This window comes from Berghia stephanieae, chromosome 1 (assembly GCF_034508935.2).
Source record: "Berghia stephanieae isolate SIO BIC M18660-M18661 chromosome 1, UCSD_Bste_1.3, whole genome shotgun sequence".
Lineage (NCBI taxonomy): Eukaryota > Metazoa > Mollusca > Gastropoda > Nudibranchia > Aeolidiidae > Berghia > Berghia stephanieae.
In genome coordinates, this window is record NC_088360.1 from 103,085,980 (window position 1) to 103,103,030 (window position 17,051).

Sequence of the window (17,051 nt, forward strand, 5' to 3'; positions counted from 1 at the left end):
CAACAACAACAACAACAACAACAACAAAACAACAAAACAAACAACAACAACAACAACAACAACAACAACAACAACAACAACAAACAACAACAACAAACAACAAACACACAACAACAAAAAAAAAGAAGAAGAAAGAAGAAGAAAAAAAGAAAGAAAAGAAGAAGAAAGAAAAGAAGAAGAAAAAAGAAGAAAGAAAGAAGAAGAAGAAAAGAAGAAAGAAGAAAGAAAGAAGAAGAAAAGAAGAAAGAAGAAGAAGAAGAAGAGAAGAGAAGAAGAAGAAGAAGAAGAAGAAGAAGAAAGAAGAAGAAGAAGAAGAAGAAAGAAGAAGAAGAAGAAGAAGAAGAAGAAGAAGAAGAAGAAGAAGAAAGAAGAAGAAGAAGAAGAAGAAAGAAGAAAGAAGAAGAAGAAGAAGAAGAAGAAGAAGAAGAAGAAGAAGAAGAAGAAGAAGAAGAAGAAGAAGAAGAAGAAGAAGAAGAAGAAGAAGAAGAAGAAGAAGAAGAAGAAGAAGAAGAAGAAGAAGAAGAAGAAGAAGAAGAAGAAGAAGAAGAAGAAGAGAAGAGAAGAAAGAAGAAGAGAAGAAGAAGAAGAAGAAGAAGAAGAAGAAAGAAGAAGAAGAAGAAGAGAAGAAGAAGGAAGAAGAAGAAGAAGAAGAGAAGAAGAAGAAGAAGAAGAAGAAGAGAAGAAGAAGAGAAGAAGAAGAAGAAGAAGAAGAAGAAGAAGAAGAAGAAGAAGAAGAAGAAGAAGAAAAGAAGAAGGAAGAGAAGAAGAAGAAGAGAAGAAGAGAGAAGATAAGAAGAAGAAGAAGAAGAAAGAAGAAGAAGAAGAAAGAAAGAGAAAGAAGAAGAGAAGAAAGAAGAAGAAGAGAAAGAAAAGAAGAAGAGATGGAAAGAAGAAGAGAAGAAGAAGAAAGAAGAAGAAGGAAGAAGAAGAAGAAGAAGAAAGAAGAAAGAAGAAAGAAGAAGAAGAAGAAGAAAGAAGAAGAAGAAGAAGAAGAAAGAAGAAGAAGAAGAAGAAGAAGAAGAAGAAAGAAGAAGAAGAAGAAGAAGAAGAAGAAGAAGAAGAAGAAAAGAAGAAGAAGAAGAAAGAAGAAGAAGAAGAAGAAGAAGAAGAAGAAGAAGAGAGAAGAAGAAGAAGAAGAAGAAGAAGAAGAAGAAGAAGAAGAAGAAAGAAGAAGAAGAAGAAGAAAGAAGAAGAAGAAGAAGAAGAAGAAGAAGAGAAGAAGAAGAAAGAAGAAGAAGAAGAAGAGAAAGAAGAAGAAGAAGGAAGAAAGAAGAAGAAGAATAAAGATGATATGATGATGAGGATGATAATAATAATAATAAACTTTAAAAATAAATTCTTGGATATGATTTCAAATCACAACTGTCGATCATAATGTCTTTCTTCTTCTTCTTCTCTTCTCTTATGCTTCTATATCTGGAGTGGTTCTTCTAGCAGGCCGAAAAGTTTTTTTAATGTAAAGTTGAAGAGGGCCATATTTCTTCTCTATGGGTTGAGTATTTTCTGCATCACAGCAGTATATGCTCTGCATCTTTCCCCTCCTCACCACATGAGCAGGCCAGTGACTGTGTCAGTTTCATGCGTTTGTGTATATTTTTTTAGTCTATTTTGGCCTTCCTGAGACGGAACAGGTTTCCTTGTTCATGTCTGGGCAGCATATGGTAAACTCAAAACCAAGGCCTACGTATCATTACTGGTGCCATGAGATCGACACTAACCAGCAAAAATGTAAGATGTCACATGAATCCCCCCTCTTAAACAAAGATGGAAAGCAAAGGCACTAACTCACCTCGTCAAAATTAATGGCATGGACCAACATCTTGTGCATGAAAGAGTCAAACAACTTGAGCCTGGAAGACTAAAAAATATCAAGTTTCTAGGTTGAGTCAAAGACTCTACAGAGAAATTTTCTGATGAATTGCCTCATGAGATAATCCACTAAACACTTATGAGAACTGCCCAGACTGGAATGATGAGCCTAAAAAAAGAATACAGATCTGTACAATACACAACCTGAGCTCAAAAGTGACACAAAGAGTTCCAAAATCAGCTCACTATTGAGATGATAGAAAAGAAATACACAAAGGATGCTTGGATACATATTTATACGGTTGGGTCTGCCACAGATGGTGTGGAAAATGGGGGAGCAGGAATTAGCATTCAAGACAAAGAAATCTCCCTTGCTTTTGCAATTTCAACTAGTGCTATATTCACAAATTATAGAGTAGAAATGGAGGCTATCAACATAGCAGCAAAGACAACGAGTCACGACCCAGACCGTAACAAGCAAATTGTATTTTTCACTGATTCTATAACAACTTTGAAAGTGTTGGAGACTGGTGGACTAAACAAATCAAAAGAAACTCTTCTGAGTATAAACGGGAGTATAAACGCCGCCAGAACGCTCCTTCAGTGGATTCCAGCTCATTGTGGCATATCAGGAAATTAGGAAGCTGATAGACCCGCAAAAAATGCTGACAAAAAGGAACAACAAAACATACTGCATAATTTCAATGAGACAAAACGCATAATTAAGAGCCTTATCATAATGTGACTCATCGCCTCAATGTAGCATTCTGTATAGCTGAATAAGATTCCGAAAATGAAATTTAAAGTAAAATCAGTTAATATTACAAATTTCTGATAACTGAGTAGTTTGAGAAACTACATTCATCCTTCTAAATGGAGTATATCATTAATTCAAATAAAATTTCATTATTCAAATATATTTTATTTCATTTTATATTAGTTCGTATTTATTATTACATTATAAATTGGAGTATAACTTTGTTAATGGTTAAAGTAATAATGATTGATGTATGACATATAATAGTTTCTATTACCAGGTCCAATAAAGTATATCTTATCTTATCTTATCTTTACTTAAAAGTTAATTTTCAGTATCTGGTTCACCCTGACATGATACCAGATTGAGACGATAGGCCACATATGTCCGCTATCATTAGGATAGCGGTCAAGACTATATCATTATCATTGTGTAAAAGGCACATTCCAGGATTAAACATGAGTCAGCCAGCGCTGTGGATTGTGTTGGAGAATCTTGTCAACCTGGTCTTGAGTGAATCCACGCTCCAGCATTTTTGGTGCAATGTTGAGAAGGATGTGGGAGAAACCATGGCCTCCAAATTTTGTCTGAAAATGAATTGGGAATTGAAATAAAACGATCCTTTTGAAAGAAGAAGAAAAAAAAAAAGTAGGTGAGAATTTCATAACATAAATAAGCAGACATGATATGGTGGGTAACTTCTCCAAAAGATAAAAGAATAAAGAAAAGGATTATAATTCTAAGCATATCTGCTAAGGTGGATTCATTCAAACAATCCATCTAAGTGATATCAATTGGTGGATCTCATTAGTAAGTCAAACTGTGATGGATGTTAAGTGTATTGTTTATTGGATTGCTAGTTTAATCCTTAATAATTTTGTGATTGGTGTCATTTTATTGACTTTTGCGTGTTAAATTTATATATACAAAAAGTTCAGCCAATTACCCAGCATTTTCCATTCCTTTCTTTGTATCTCTTCCAATATAAAAAGGACCTTTTGTCACATATAAACAGCTAATGTGTCTCCAACTACCAACATAATTTTAAGACAAAAAGAATATATATCAGCCTCCGTCTTCTATTTCCTGTAAAAAGAGTGAATTAACTTTAATTTTTTAACCTATGTGGCTGTCCAGACGAGAAGAAAAAAAAATTAAGTTCAATATAACCTATAATAAACATACCAGCCTATGTTTTGTATGGATATCATGAGCCACAACCACCCTATCCTCCATTCCGTTGTCCAATAAGAATTTGATTGCGGCCACACGTTGGGCATCACTGGGCATATCCACAGCCTTATTGAGTTGGTAATGAGATGCCTCCAATCCAAACAAGTCATACTCTAAAATTGTTCCAACCTCGGCAAATTCCAACAACTTGTCCTGATCAATCAAAGTTCCTTTAAAAATAGGAAATAATAAATGGACTGGATTAATGCAGATGAAACAGCAATTTAACACTCTGCCAGAATTGATGGCATGTTGTGATTATGAAAGCTTTGGAGAGCAAAAAATATATATATAAAAATCAATGAAAACAACTGGCTAAAACTGGCCATTTCATCAATGCTGTTCTTAAAGTTGTGACCATGTTCAGAGAGCTGAAATTTAAATAACCTATAACCACAGCTTAGTCACTAAAAGTTTTCTAACAGAAATGATTATTGTGTAACAGTAACAACCTATGTAAACTTTGCTCAACAGAGTGTGACATTTGGTACATTCTGTGTAATTTTATGATGTGTAATGAAGTGTATCCATACAACGGATAACGACATTGCCTGGATTGAAAAACGTGTCGTTATCCTGGGGTTGTCAACATGGAGGAAAAAGGGGGAATGGAGAGACCCTTGAAAAAACTATGTGATGCCCGGACCAGCGTCTGTGATAAGATATGTCCCAACTACATCGGAATGTGTATTTTTTCTGTTGACAAAGGATTTACCAGTTAAGCTTTCCATTCTTTGATGTATATTGTCATTACTTTGATAGTAAACATTGCTCAAATGCTAATTTCCCTCTGTCATATATCCAGGCTTTGGACCGGCATGAGTGCAGTTGTTTTATCAAATGGCATTTACTAATGCAACGGAACACATCTCAATTCTTGATTTGTCAATGAGGTTGTCAGCTATCGGTAATGACACTGTCGATAACGCGACACACTGAGGCAAAGAACATGACACTGCAAAGCATCTGGTTGAGCATTGTGTTGTGATGAGGCTACCGGGCGGGTTTGTGACTGTACACAAATGCGGCAACAAATTTGCTGCCTAGATATAATATTATAATATATAATATTGTAGTATGAGACCATTAGAAGCTGCATTTGCCAGAGGTCCTTGTGGTCAATTTCGACACATCAATACACTTTTGTTTTTATTATCAATTTGCTAAATGGACTGATTCCATTCAACTGACTTAGAACTAGCACGTCTAATGTTTATAATCGATAAGCAAAATTGGGAAAATATACAAAAATGATCTGAAAAATTGGCCACAATCTGGCCTTACAACTTCAAAAAAGTTTCATTCTGATTCACTAACAAATATGGTTAGACTTAATGTTAAACTACAGTAATAAAGGATTACATCTTTTCCCTTACTATCTAAATGTGCCATGACAGTGCAGCTTGCAATGCCTCCAGCTTCTAGAACAATCCTCATAATTTCAAATGGGGCTTCCACATTTCTGCCAGGGTGAATCATAAGAGGGACACCAAGTTCTGACTGAACTATCGCACTCCCACGAAGAGACCTCCTCTCAAAGTCTGTTGGGCAAAAGAATAAATGAATTCATTCATTAACTAAATAAGTAAATAAATTAATTACTTAATTAGTCCATTAATAAAAGATAGCGAATGATTAACAGCACATCCCATCAAGCTCCAAACCTATACTATCAAGATGTAGTAAATAAACAAAATAAATTACATTAATTCTAATATTCAAACAGCCATTTTAAATGTTATTCATTTACCAGTCGTTTAAAAGTAACGTCCTGGAATGAGATCATAATTTTGATATAAAATGCCTTATATCTTTCAAAGACCTATTTCCTATTTACTTTACCTGTGAGAGGCCAGGTGGTTCCAACTTCACCGATGAATCCACATTTTATTCCCTCAAAACCATCTATCAACTCTGTTCTAATTGTTGCTGCTATTTGTTCTTCACTTAAAGCCCTATCAGCAGCTGTTTGGAATCCATCAACATAGTAACCTGTAGGAAATTGTAAAATATCTTTTGTAATGGTGACGATAATGATGGTCGAGATAATGATAATGACATTAATGAAGACCATAATGATGATGATGATGATGATGATGATGATGATGATGATGATGATGATGATGATTACATTAGTACACAGTCTATTTCAAAAGAAACATGGCACATTTTAACTGATAAAAATAAATGTATACTATAAAAAGATGATGCTTAAAAACGAACTGAAGCTCGGAGTTATACTGCCACTCTGGATAAAAATAAAATTATGACAATATAGATAATGAGAAAAACTACGTTTTGGAAGAATTACAGTCTTCTGTTGAAAAGTTTATGCTGACAATGTCAATACACAGGCTAATCATAGCAATGGTACAAAATACCAACAATATCAAGAAAGCCATTTTAATTCTTATTTTTCCAACTGTGATCTGTTATTATTTTTTTCAATGTCCAACTAACTGAATGTCTTTATAGAATATCAATTATTTGTAAAATCCAACCCCTCCTCTTTCTAAAAATGTCTTGCGTTGCAATATAAATTCAAGTTGAACAGTAAAAACAGCGCCATTCTTTGGAAGAAACAATTGTGCATAAGAAAAGTATAAAATATTACCAATATCTAACCTCAGTATATAAGCATGTCAAAAAGTATCAGTTGTTTTCCTAAGGTAATAAATTGTTCTCAAACTTGCCTGTTCCAGTAATAATATTGATTCCTGTTCTCTCTGACAACGACTTTAGGAATTTTGCAAATGATGCATCTCTTCCAATCCCATAGGTTGTGTTCTCAACTATACTCTGGCCACCATTGATCTAAAGAAGAAAAAATAAAAGGTTGACCTCTAATAGAAAGAGTTATTTTACTTTATTCAAAACAGCAACTCAATACAAGTCAGATAAATGAATGTATTGTCATAACAATTCAGAAACATCAGAACAGTTTTTCGTGCTCTTTTGGAGATGGTAACGCATTGAACATTTACTGACTGCTCAATCCCTCATCTTTGCATATCAACTGTATGTTAATAAAATATAATAACTATTTATCATCTACAGCAACACTTTGCTTTACTGAAAAACAACCCTGCTTACTACCAACTAAATGACGAACACAGACTGAAATTAAATTAACAAGAAAAAAGTTTGTCATATCATAAACTTGCTTTATTGACAAAATGTTGCAATATTTTTGCGAATATGCATTAAATACTACATCTTTGAAAATGAGTTGGATTATGTCCATAATGTACCCAGAGGTTAATTTTGCAGTTGTTCTTGTTTAGTGACAAAATCTTTCAAAGCCATCATTTTTTTTAAATAAGTAAATTAGTATTTTCTCGCCCTAGGAGAAATGTCATAGTAATGTAATGTGAAAAAAACGGGTCTTATTGTCTTCACTTTGGGTAATCCAGATAATCAGCACTTGCTTAACATTCACATTTTGTAACAATATAATGGAGGGTTGTTTATTGGCACCCAAATTAATCATTCAATGTTAATTCTTATGTTTACACAAAAAATGATAATCACAATTTCTTACTTTATACAATTGTAGCTCTTCTTCTATTGCTTTATTTTCCTCATAGAGAAGTAAATTTGGCCTGTGACTATTTCTGGAGATTAAAAAAAAATGAGCAGACAATCAAAACAAAATAAAAATGTCAAAATATCTTTAACGTGCAAACAACTGTATATTTTTTTAATTTCTTATAAGTGATCATAATACGTTTAGCCACTTAATGATGTGAAAATCATTTGACAGTAAACACAAACATTCAAGATTATTCAACCTACTTGAACAAAATTCATTTTCCTAAAAATTAATTCCTTGAGATATTAAGCTGGTCTGTCTAAAAATAAGAAACAGTTAAGGAATAAACATACGGAAATTGGCGTATCCAACCCAAATTTTTCATTTCAAAGTCAACATCACACATCTTTGAATCTTCAGTTCGTCTTGGTGGCACATAGAACTGTTTGACATCACAAGATAAATGTTCATGTGTTAAAGTAACACCAAGGGCCTTAGGAGAAATGTTTCCCTCAACTGAAAATGGTTAAGGAAAGAAATTTTTGTAGTTTTAATAGACATCATCAAGAAATAGTGATAAAATTGACAGAGTAAGTCAACAATAACAAAATAACAATAATAATATTAATAATAATGATAATGATATTAATAATAATAATAATAATAATAATAATAATAATAATAATAATAATAATAATATAATAATAATAATAATAATAATAATAATAATAATAATAATAATAATAACAATAATAATGATAATAATAATAACTATGATAAAGAAGATAAAAAGGAGGTACCCAAAGCAATTGAGTACAACAAGGTTATGATTTTTAATTTGTTTTACTAAGTTAATGTAGTCTAACTGTGACATGAGATTTTAATTTATCTCTTATACTCATCAGATGCATATTCTACTAACAAAGACAATAATACGATGCATTAATTTTCAGCACTTATTTACGTGGTTCATTACTTTCTCTTGGATGAGAATTAGAACAGGCTTAATCAAAAGTACTGGTAATAATGAAAAAAAATAAATTCTTTTTGAATTTTTACTTTTTGAAAAGGTCTAACTTCTAATATTATGGTGCATCAATAGATAATGTAGCAATAAGCTACTGTATACCAACTGTTAATATCTGACTATAACCCTGGACTCGGACTGGTACCGTAAGCATATACAGTGCAACCTCTGGATAACGACACCCCTGAATAATGACAACCCCTGGATAGCGACATTGTCTTCTAGTCCCGACTTTTTTTTTTCTCTATATGTTAATAGTCATAAAAAACTCAAAACAGCGACACACATATGTAAAACCCCTGTTTAGCGACATCGTTATAACAATAATCGGCAGTTGATACCAATGCTTGATACCAGACCATTGTCGTCTCGTACTCTAATCCAATAAAAAACGCGGTTTTTTCTTCTTCCCAATGAAATCGCTTTGTTACTGAACAATCAGAACACTTGTTAACTACAGTGCGTGGAATCAGTAGTTCACATGTCTGAAGTTTCACTTTATGATTGTCATTTGAAAAATCATTTGTTTTTCTAAACGACAGTCTAAATTTTATTTGTGGTGAGTAACCAGGTTTTGTTTGTTTTATGAGGTTTTTAATTGTTTGTTTGTTTTTTAATATCACAAGATGTGGATCTACTAACTCAATGTGCTTGTAAATTTTTGAGCTCTTAAATAAAAACTTCAATATTCAAAACTCATCAACAGTATCACATGGATTTTAATAAAAATCAAAACAAGATGTGTTCATCAGTGTTCTTGTGTGTATCATATCATTGGCACTTGAATTTCTTGATTTATTCTTAGTTTTGTAAAATGGCATTCGAGCACAGTTTACAATCAAAGCAATGATAATAAACATTGGACAGTGAACGCGTAACTGGTATAGCCTTTGTAAATAGGAGAAATACACATTCTAACATTGTTGGGACATGTCTTCTCTCAGGCACTGGTCTGCGAATTTCACTGTTATCTATTCACGGGTCTCACAACGCCCCCTTTTCCTGTCATCTTGAAAACCTGGGAACAACTACACCCCTGGAAAATGACATAATTTTCCGGTCCCATACAATGTCATTATCAAGGAGTTGCACTGTATTTGGACTTTGAAAAAAAACTGTTAAAAGTCATCAGAGTAAAACAGTTGATGTAGCTACATCCCAAAAATTCCAGTATGTTTGTATCTTGACTTCACTGAGGACCATTACTTTTTTATTTGAGAGTGAGGCGAGTGCTCTACTAACTGAGCTATCAGAACCACCTAAGTAAAGTTTATTATGAAAAAGCAAAATCTCATGCATGTTATGCTGGCGTGGATAAAATATAACATTTTTGATTCTACCGATGTTTATCATGCCGAAGAGTGTTTATGGGAGAATAAAAAACAAAGACTATTCTTTTGTGATTAAAAACAAACATAAAGAGCTTATAAATTTAGTTAAATTATTTTATGTGACATACATGGCTCAGCTGTGTGCTATCCTGTTTGTTGCGAAAAAAAAAAAATTATGGTTGCTCTAGTATTGTGACAAAATATTGCATAAATGCGTTGTAAAATGTTATACCCCCCCCCCCCTTCTCTCTCTCTCTCTCTCTTCGAACAATGAGATGGATATCATGTTACACAGTAAGTCTGTATAAATGCACCATATAAATGTTCTCATTCATTTATTCATATTACTCTATTATCTATCTATCGATTGACCAAATGTGTCTATCTAGATGTCCTCTTTTTTAAGGGGGGGGGGGGGGGGGGGGGGGGGGATGATTGTTTTCTGGTTCATAACCTTTGCTTGTGAGCATTCGGGCAATCGCATTAAGCTGCGAGTTGTGCCTTTGGATGCAGGGATATGTGCGCCTGTACTGGGATTGATGACAGCCTTCAGATGATGATAATGGGTTGGTTGATTGTTGTAGACATTGATTTTGATATGGATGTATGACCTAGACTCTTACTCTTAATTAAAGAAGCATTCTAGTTCAATATGTGGTAAAATACATAAAATTATGTAAAAGTCTCTCTGGCCCCCTCCCTTTCTTTTTTTTTTTTTTTTTTTTTTTTTGTAAACAGGGGAGGGAGGGGGTCAATAATACTATAGCCGTCTAAAATTTTTTAATGACATCTCTCTACTCCCACTCCCTCCTCCCTCCCTCCCCCTGTCTTATGCTTGATTTATATAGTTTCGATATTGGTTTACATTTCATCTCATTGTCGCTCTCTCTCTCTCTCCGCCCCCGCCCCCTTCATTTAAACGCACGCGCGCACACACACACACACACACGCGCGCGCGCGCACGTGCATTAAAAAAACAACCTATAACTATGCTTAAACTATAATTCCGATGTAATATAACATATTTCCGTTTCTAGTTTACCCGAAGAAAGCCAAAGGCCGAAATGTAGATATCTTTTACTTTTATTATTCGGGTCAATTTTACTCCCTATAGATTTTGCTTTTATTAAATAGTTCAATAAATGACAAACCTGTTACTATTTTCCCTTTACTGTCCATATTTTTCAGGATTTAATGCATGAAAATGATTCAATGACAGATCATGAAACAAATCTAACACTTGTGTTGGGTTATTTAATCGCTTTTACCCGATCGACGATCGAGTCAGCGTCAGCGAGTCAGCGTCCGATCTCAATGCCGGAAGAGCGAGTCAGTAAAACGATCGAGTTACTAAAACGATCAGGCGGGTTGTGAGTTTGAGACGAGCTTGAGACGATCTTTATACGTGAGACGAGCTTGAGACGATCAGGATCCGAGCGAGCGGAGGGGTAACGAGTGTTTCGAATCATTTCAAATTCAAACGATCACAGTTTGCCATCCGATACCAATCGCCAACGTTTGCACACGGTAGTCTGTGGTTCTTTCACAGCCCTCACTCCTTGTCAGATGTTAGTGTGTCTGGGTGGCAGGGAAATTCGTATAGGTGTATCACGCGTGTGTGACAAGTCTTCATTAAACCTACTCAAGTTTGACTATCACACACACACACACACACACACACACACACACACACACACACACACACACACACACACTAAGGCTATTTCTATGACAGACACGCATCCATCTATCAATGAACACTCCTACAGTAGTGCGGCTATGTGGTCTAGTCATGACGTACCTATAGTACTCTTGTCGGCCATGGGTCTAGTGCATGGCGTACTAAAAGAGTATTATAGTAGGGCTATGGTCTAGTGCATTATAATGGTCTAGTGGTATGACACCCGCGTTCGGATCGGAAAGTCCTGGGTTCGAGCCTCGCACTCGGTGCATAGTTGAGTCTTTGGACAAGGCTCTTTACTCACATTCTCTCACCGTACTCAGGTGTAAAATGAGTACCTGGCCGTTAACAGCGTTGTCTTTGTCTGAAAAATTGTAATATCGCCTAACAGGCGGCATGTCCCGTCCTACATATTAAATGTTGCTGTTGACCAGGGACCCCTTTACAAAGCGCTTTGATCACATTTAGTGGATATTGTAAAGCTCAATTTTTTAAAGTAAAACATTAGCTTTGAATATGGAATGTTTCAATTTTAGATGCCTGTGTATTCTTTGTTAGTTCCCATCATCATCATCATCATCATCATCATCATCATCATCATCATCATCATCATCATCAGGGGCAGCGGTACGGTCTTTGGTTGGCACCCGAAAGGTACCGAGTTCGATCACCCGCCGCTGAGTGGTCTTGAGCAAGTCACCTTGCCCTAACTAAATTTGCGGCGCTGCACTGCGGCTGTCGCTTGGGTTATTCCAGTCTTCCCTTAGAATAGACCCGAAAGACGAATCTCCCCTATGGGATGAATAAAGGGAATTAGATATGTTTAATTTATTTATCATCACCATCATATCAGCGGGATCATCATCATCACCACCACCACCACCACCACCCTAATAATAATGAATAAAATAAATATCAACACATTTCAATGTAATAATCAATCTAAAATCAATCAGTGCTCCTAAAAGACCCCTTTGACTTTGATTTCTTTGTCTAATTCGTTCCATACTTTTGGAGTCCCGACAAAGAAAGATTTTCAGCTAACAATAGTTTATATATGGGAACATTAATCAGTCGTTTATATTGGAATCGGAGTTGTCTAGCAGGTGTATTAGTTCAAAGCGCATTTCCAAGGATTTACCATGCTCAATGAATTTCACAATATTTAATTTAATTTATTCCTCCGGCACGCCATATCGACCATACATCCATTTCGTACAGTAGGTACCGATCGCTGTTTGGAGTCTTTTTGTATTAAAGCTCTTTACAATACCCGCCATTGCTTATAAGATAAGAATACATTCACACCTGAGTCAAGTGCCTTTCACACGGACTTAACGTCTGGATCACAATTTTCAACAATCACTGTCACTCATTCGGTCATTGACAAGGCTTGATTTTGTGACAAGAGACACCGTACCACTGAGCGACCGAACAAATAATCACCATCTGCGCCATCGTCATCATCATCATCATCATCATCATCATCATCATCATTATCATCATCCTCATCACAGCCGTAAAGCCCCCCATAGACGCCGACATCCGCTGATAGCGGGACGGATGACCTATCGCTGTGACCCGATCCCTGCGTTTATCGCAGATGATTTTTGCCCACATACGGGGAGATATTTTTTGAGGCGATCGGCGATCGGGGGCGTGGCAGTATAAAAAAGTGGACAATTTTTTTCGGATTTTCGCTGTTTTCACGTCGGATTCGTGATCAGCGTCAAATTTACAATAGGTTTGATACTAAGAACTGTGTGTTTACTCCAAAAATTGGTGAAATTAGAAATAAATTTTAATTAATAGTGAGGCTACGATCCCAGTTATTGTCTGTTATTCTATCTTTCGTCTTGCGCACAATAGTGATTACTTCTCACTAAATTATATCAATTAGACTGTTGAAGGAACGAAATTGACATCATTCCACTCTTTGTTATTATATTAAGGCAGTCATTTTGGTAATTAGTTCTCACTAAATTATATCAATCAGACTTTTAACGTTCAAGGTTACTTGCAGTTTTGTGTGACGGTACGTTATTTCCGACTGGTGGATGTTGTGAGCATTTTACCTAAACTCATAGCATCAATAACCGTCCAAGATATTCCCATCATATGTAGCAATAGCTATAAGAGAGAGAGAGAGAGAGAGAGAGAGAGAGAGAGAGAGAGAGAGAGAGAGAGAGAGAGAGAGAGAGAAAGAGAAAGAGAGAAAAATTTACGTGCGATATATATACCGCTATATTCAATAAAGGTGCACAAATCACTTTATAAGGGTCTTTGGCCAACATAAAAACATGTTAGACGAGACATGACTGTTAAGCGATATTGCAATTGTTTCCCGACACAGACGACGCTGTAAACAGCGAGGTACTCATTTTAACAGTGAACAAGGTGAGAGAATGCGAGTAAAGAGCCTTTTCCAAGGACTCAATTATGCGCCACTCAGAGCGGGACTCGAATCCAGTACCGTCCGATCCAAAGGCGAGTGTCATTTCACAAGATCACATGCATAGCCGCACAAAAAAAGTGATGAGAGAATAGATTCATATGTATTGAAGGAGGAGAGAGCGGATGGAGTGAGTAAAGTTCTTGGATATTTATAGAAGGAACCAAATTGACGTCACTCATCTCATTGTTATTGTTTTTAGACACCCATTTTTATGATTAGTTCTCATTAAAATATATCAGACTATAACGTTCAAGATTCCATGTAGATCTTTGGGCTGGAGTGATATTTCTGGCTGGCGGACTTTGTGAGTATTTTAATTTAACACAGAGCATCTATAGAAGGAATGAATTGGACGTTAGTCAACCCGTTGTTATTGCTTTTAGACAGCATTTTATAATTAACTTATCACTAAGTTATATCAATCAGACAATGAACGTTCGCGTTTGCAGTTTTGTGTGTTAATATGTTATACCCCGATGGAGATGTCGTGAGTATTTTTCCAATACGCATAACATCCATACATTTGCAATCCGATTTAAGTTTAAAAGCAACGTAGACCACGGAAATTTTTCAATTTTGTGGACAATAAAGATTTGTTATTTATCGTCATTATTATTATTATTATTATTATTATTATTATTATTATTATTATTATTATTATTATTATTATTATTATTATTATTATTATTATTATTTATTATTATCATCATCATCATCATCATCATCATCATTATTATTATTATTATTAATTATTATTATTATTATTATTATTATTATTATTATTATTATTATTATTATTATTATTATTATTATTATTATTATTTATAAAACAAATCGACAGTGTTCCCGTGGCAGGTGAAACGGGTACTCCTCGGGACTACTCGCATTCGCACCCCCCCCCCCCCCCCCCCAACCACCACCGCCACCACACACAGCTCTTTTTTTTTATATTTTTTTTTGGGGGCGGTGCGTTGTTTGTAGAGTATAATTCAGGGTTACAATGCCCACCCCTGTCATCACGTAGTCAAGGCTTTTTGGCATCTGCCAATCCCAAATGTCTGTGTCAAGGTCGACCGTCATGTCGCGTCAACGGGTGAGGAGGAAAAAAAAAAAAGAACTGGCATATTATTATATCATTACATTGAAAATTATGAAAACTATTTTTTATTTTGTATGAAATCCTTTATAAATTTTACGATGATCAAGAACGAAACTTTTGCCATCTACCTCTTCCTGGCGCAACATTTATAAAAATATTATTTAAAAAAAATAATAACACAGCATTTATTTGGCGCAATATCCACGTGCTCAAAGCGCTTTACAAGGGGTCCCAAGGCAACAGCAATATTAAACTTGAAAGACGAGACATGACGCCTGTCAGGCGATGTGACATTTTTTCCTAACAAATTCAACGAACGGCCATGTACTCATTTTACACCTGAGTACGGTGAGAAAATGTGAGTAAAGAGCATTTTCCAAGGACTCAACTCTGCGCAACGCAGAGCGGGTCTCGAAACCTGAACCTTCCGATCTGGAAGCGAGAGTCATACCACAAAACAGGTAGGAGCACTGTTCTGTCGGCCACATAACCTCAATATTAATTAAATTTTATTTCTAATTTCATCAATTTTTGGAGTAAAAACATAGTTCTTGGTATCAAACCTATTGTAAATTCGACGCTAATAGTGCTGGGTCGAGTTTGAAACGATCAAATCGAGCGGGTTTTCGATCGAGTCCTCTAAAATCGAGTCGGTTTCGGGCGGGTTTCGAGTCAGTGACGTCATCGAGCAGTGATTCGTTTGAAAAAAAAAAAACGAGCAACTCGTTTGCCACAGGAAACTTCACATACCCCTCCCTCTCTTATGTCTGTGGCTGGCTTGACTGCAGCTGGTTATGATGGGGGCTGCCAGATGGCCAAGTTCAAAATTGGTTACTAAGAAACGCTTTTCTATTATGATTCATTTAAAAAAAAAAATCTTTTATTTAAAAAAAATGAAAAGATAAGTTTATCCAACTGTAGTCGATTGTTTTGTTAATCAAAACAAATGAGTTTTTCAAGGGAGTCAGAATGCTTGTGGTGTTGGGCTATTTGGGGTCTATTTGACTACTTGGGCAAGAAGAAATCTGGCTGTCTGGCAGCCTTGATTATGATCGTTCGTCGCATCACACACACATACACACACACACACACACACACACACACACACACACACACACGCCATCAAACAGTTGTTGATGGTGAAGGGTTGAGACCCCCCCCCCCCCCCCCTCCCACCACCATCATCCCGCTGTCACCTTAACATTTCATATTTATGTCGCGCCAAAAGTTGTAGGCCGCCCCCACCTCCCATAATTTGTCACTGGTCGTCATCGCCTCTTGTGTGTGCGGGAAAGGTCGTGCCTTTCATTTCATTATTTGAAAAATAAATGAACAAGAATGGTGTGTTTTTATTAGGTAGGTAGATAATAATAATATTTAGCAGGTTCCACACCCAGACACACACGGATTGCCCGGACACGATGATAACGATGCCGACGACAATGGATGACGATGATGATGATGATGATGATTATCGTGTTTCTGTTTAAAAAATGAAATACTTTAGCAGGTTCCACCCCCACCCCCCACACGGATAGACCGGACCCGAAGATGATGATTGTGGTTTTGCTGGCTGTTACGGCTGTGATGAGGATGATGATAATGATGATGATGATGATGATGACGATGGCGCAGATGGTGATTATTTGTTCGGTCGCTCAGGGTACGGTGTCTCTTGTCACAAAATCAAGCCTTGTCAATGGCCGGATGAGTGACAGTGATTGTTGAAAATTGTGATCCAGACGTTAAGTCCGTGTGTCAGGCACTTGACTCAGGTGTGAATGTATTCTTATCTTATAAGCAATGACGGGTATTGTAAAGAGCTTTAATACAAAAAGACTCCAAACAGCGATCGGTACCTACTGTACGAAATGGATGTATGGTCGATATGGCGTGCCGGAGGAATAAATTAAATAAAATATTGTGAAGTTCATTGAGCATGGTAAATCCTTGGAAATGCGCTTTGAACTAATACACCTGCTAGAGAACTCCGATTCCAATATAAACGACTGATTAATATTCCCATATATAAACTATAGTTAGCTGAAAATCTTTCTTTGTCGGGACTCCAAAAGTATGGAACGAATTAGACAAAGAAATCAAAGGGTCTTTTAGGAGCACTGATTG

The 17,051-nt window shown here is 35.9% G+C and overlaps 1 protein-coding gene across 1 annotated transcript; it reads right to left on the minus strand.

The window, feature by feature from the left end:
* Window positions 1-2,710: 2,710 nt before the first annotated feature.
* On the minus strand, window positions 2,711-10,963 carry LOC144962603 (N-acetyltaurine hydrolase-like). The gene is made up of 8 exons (XM_078895691.1): window positions 10,841-10,963; window positions 7,685-7,847; window positions 7,341-7,413; window positions 6,493-6,613; window positions 5,642-5,791; window positions 5,176-5,340; window positions 3,752-3,969; window positions 2,711-3,153 (listed from the first exon to the last, which is right to left on the minus strand). The coding sequence occupies exons 1-8, from the start codon at window positions 10,866-10,868 to the stop codon at window positions 3,019-3,021; spliced, it is 1,053 nt and encodes a 350-aa protein (XP_078751817.1). The 5' UTR covers window positions 10,869-10,963; the 3' UTR covers window positions 2,711-3,018.
* Window positions 10,964-17,051: the final 6,088 nt, after the last annotated feature.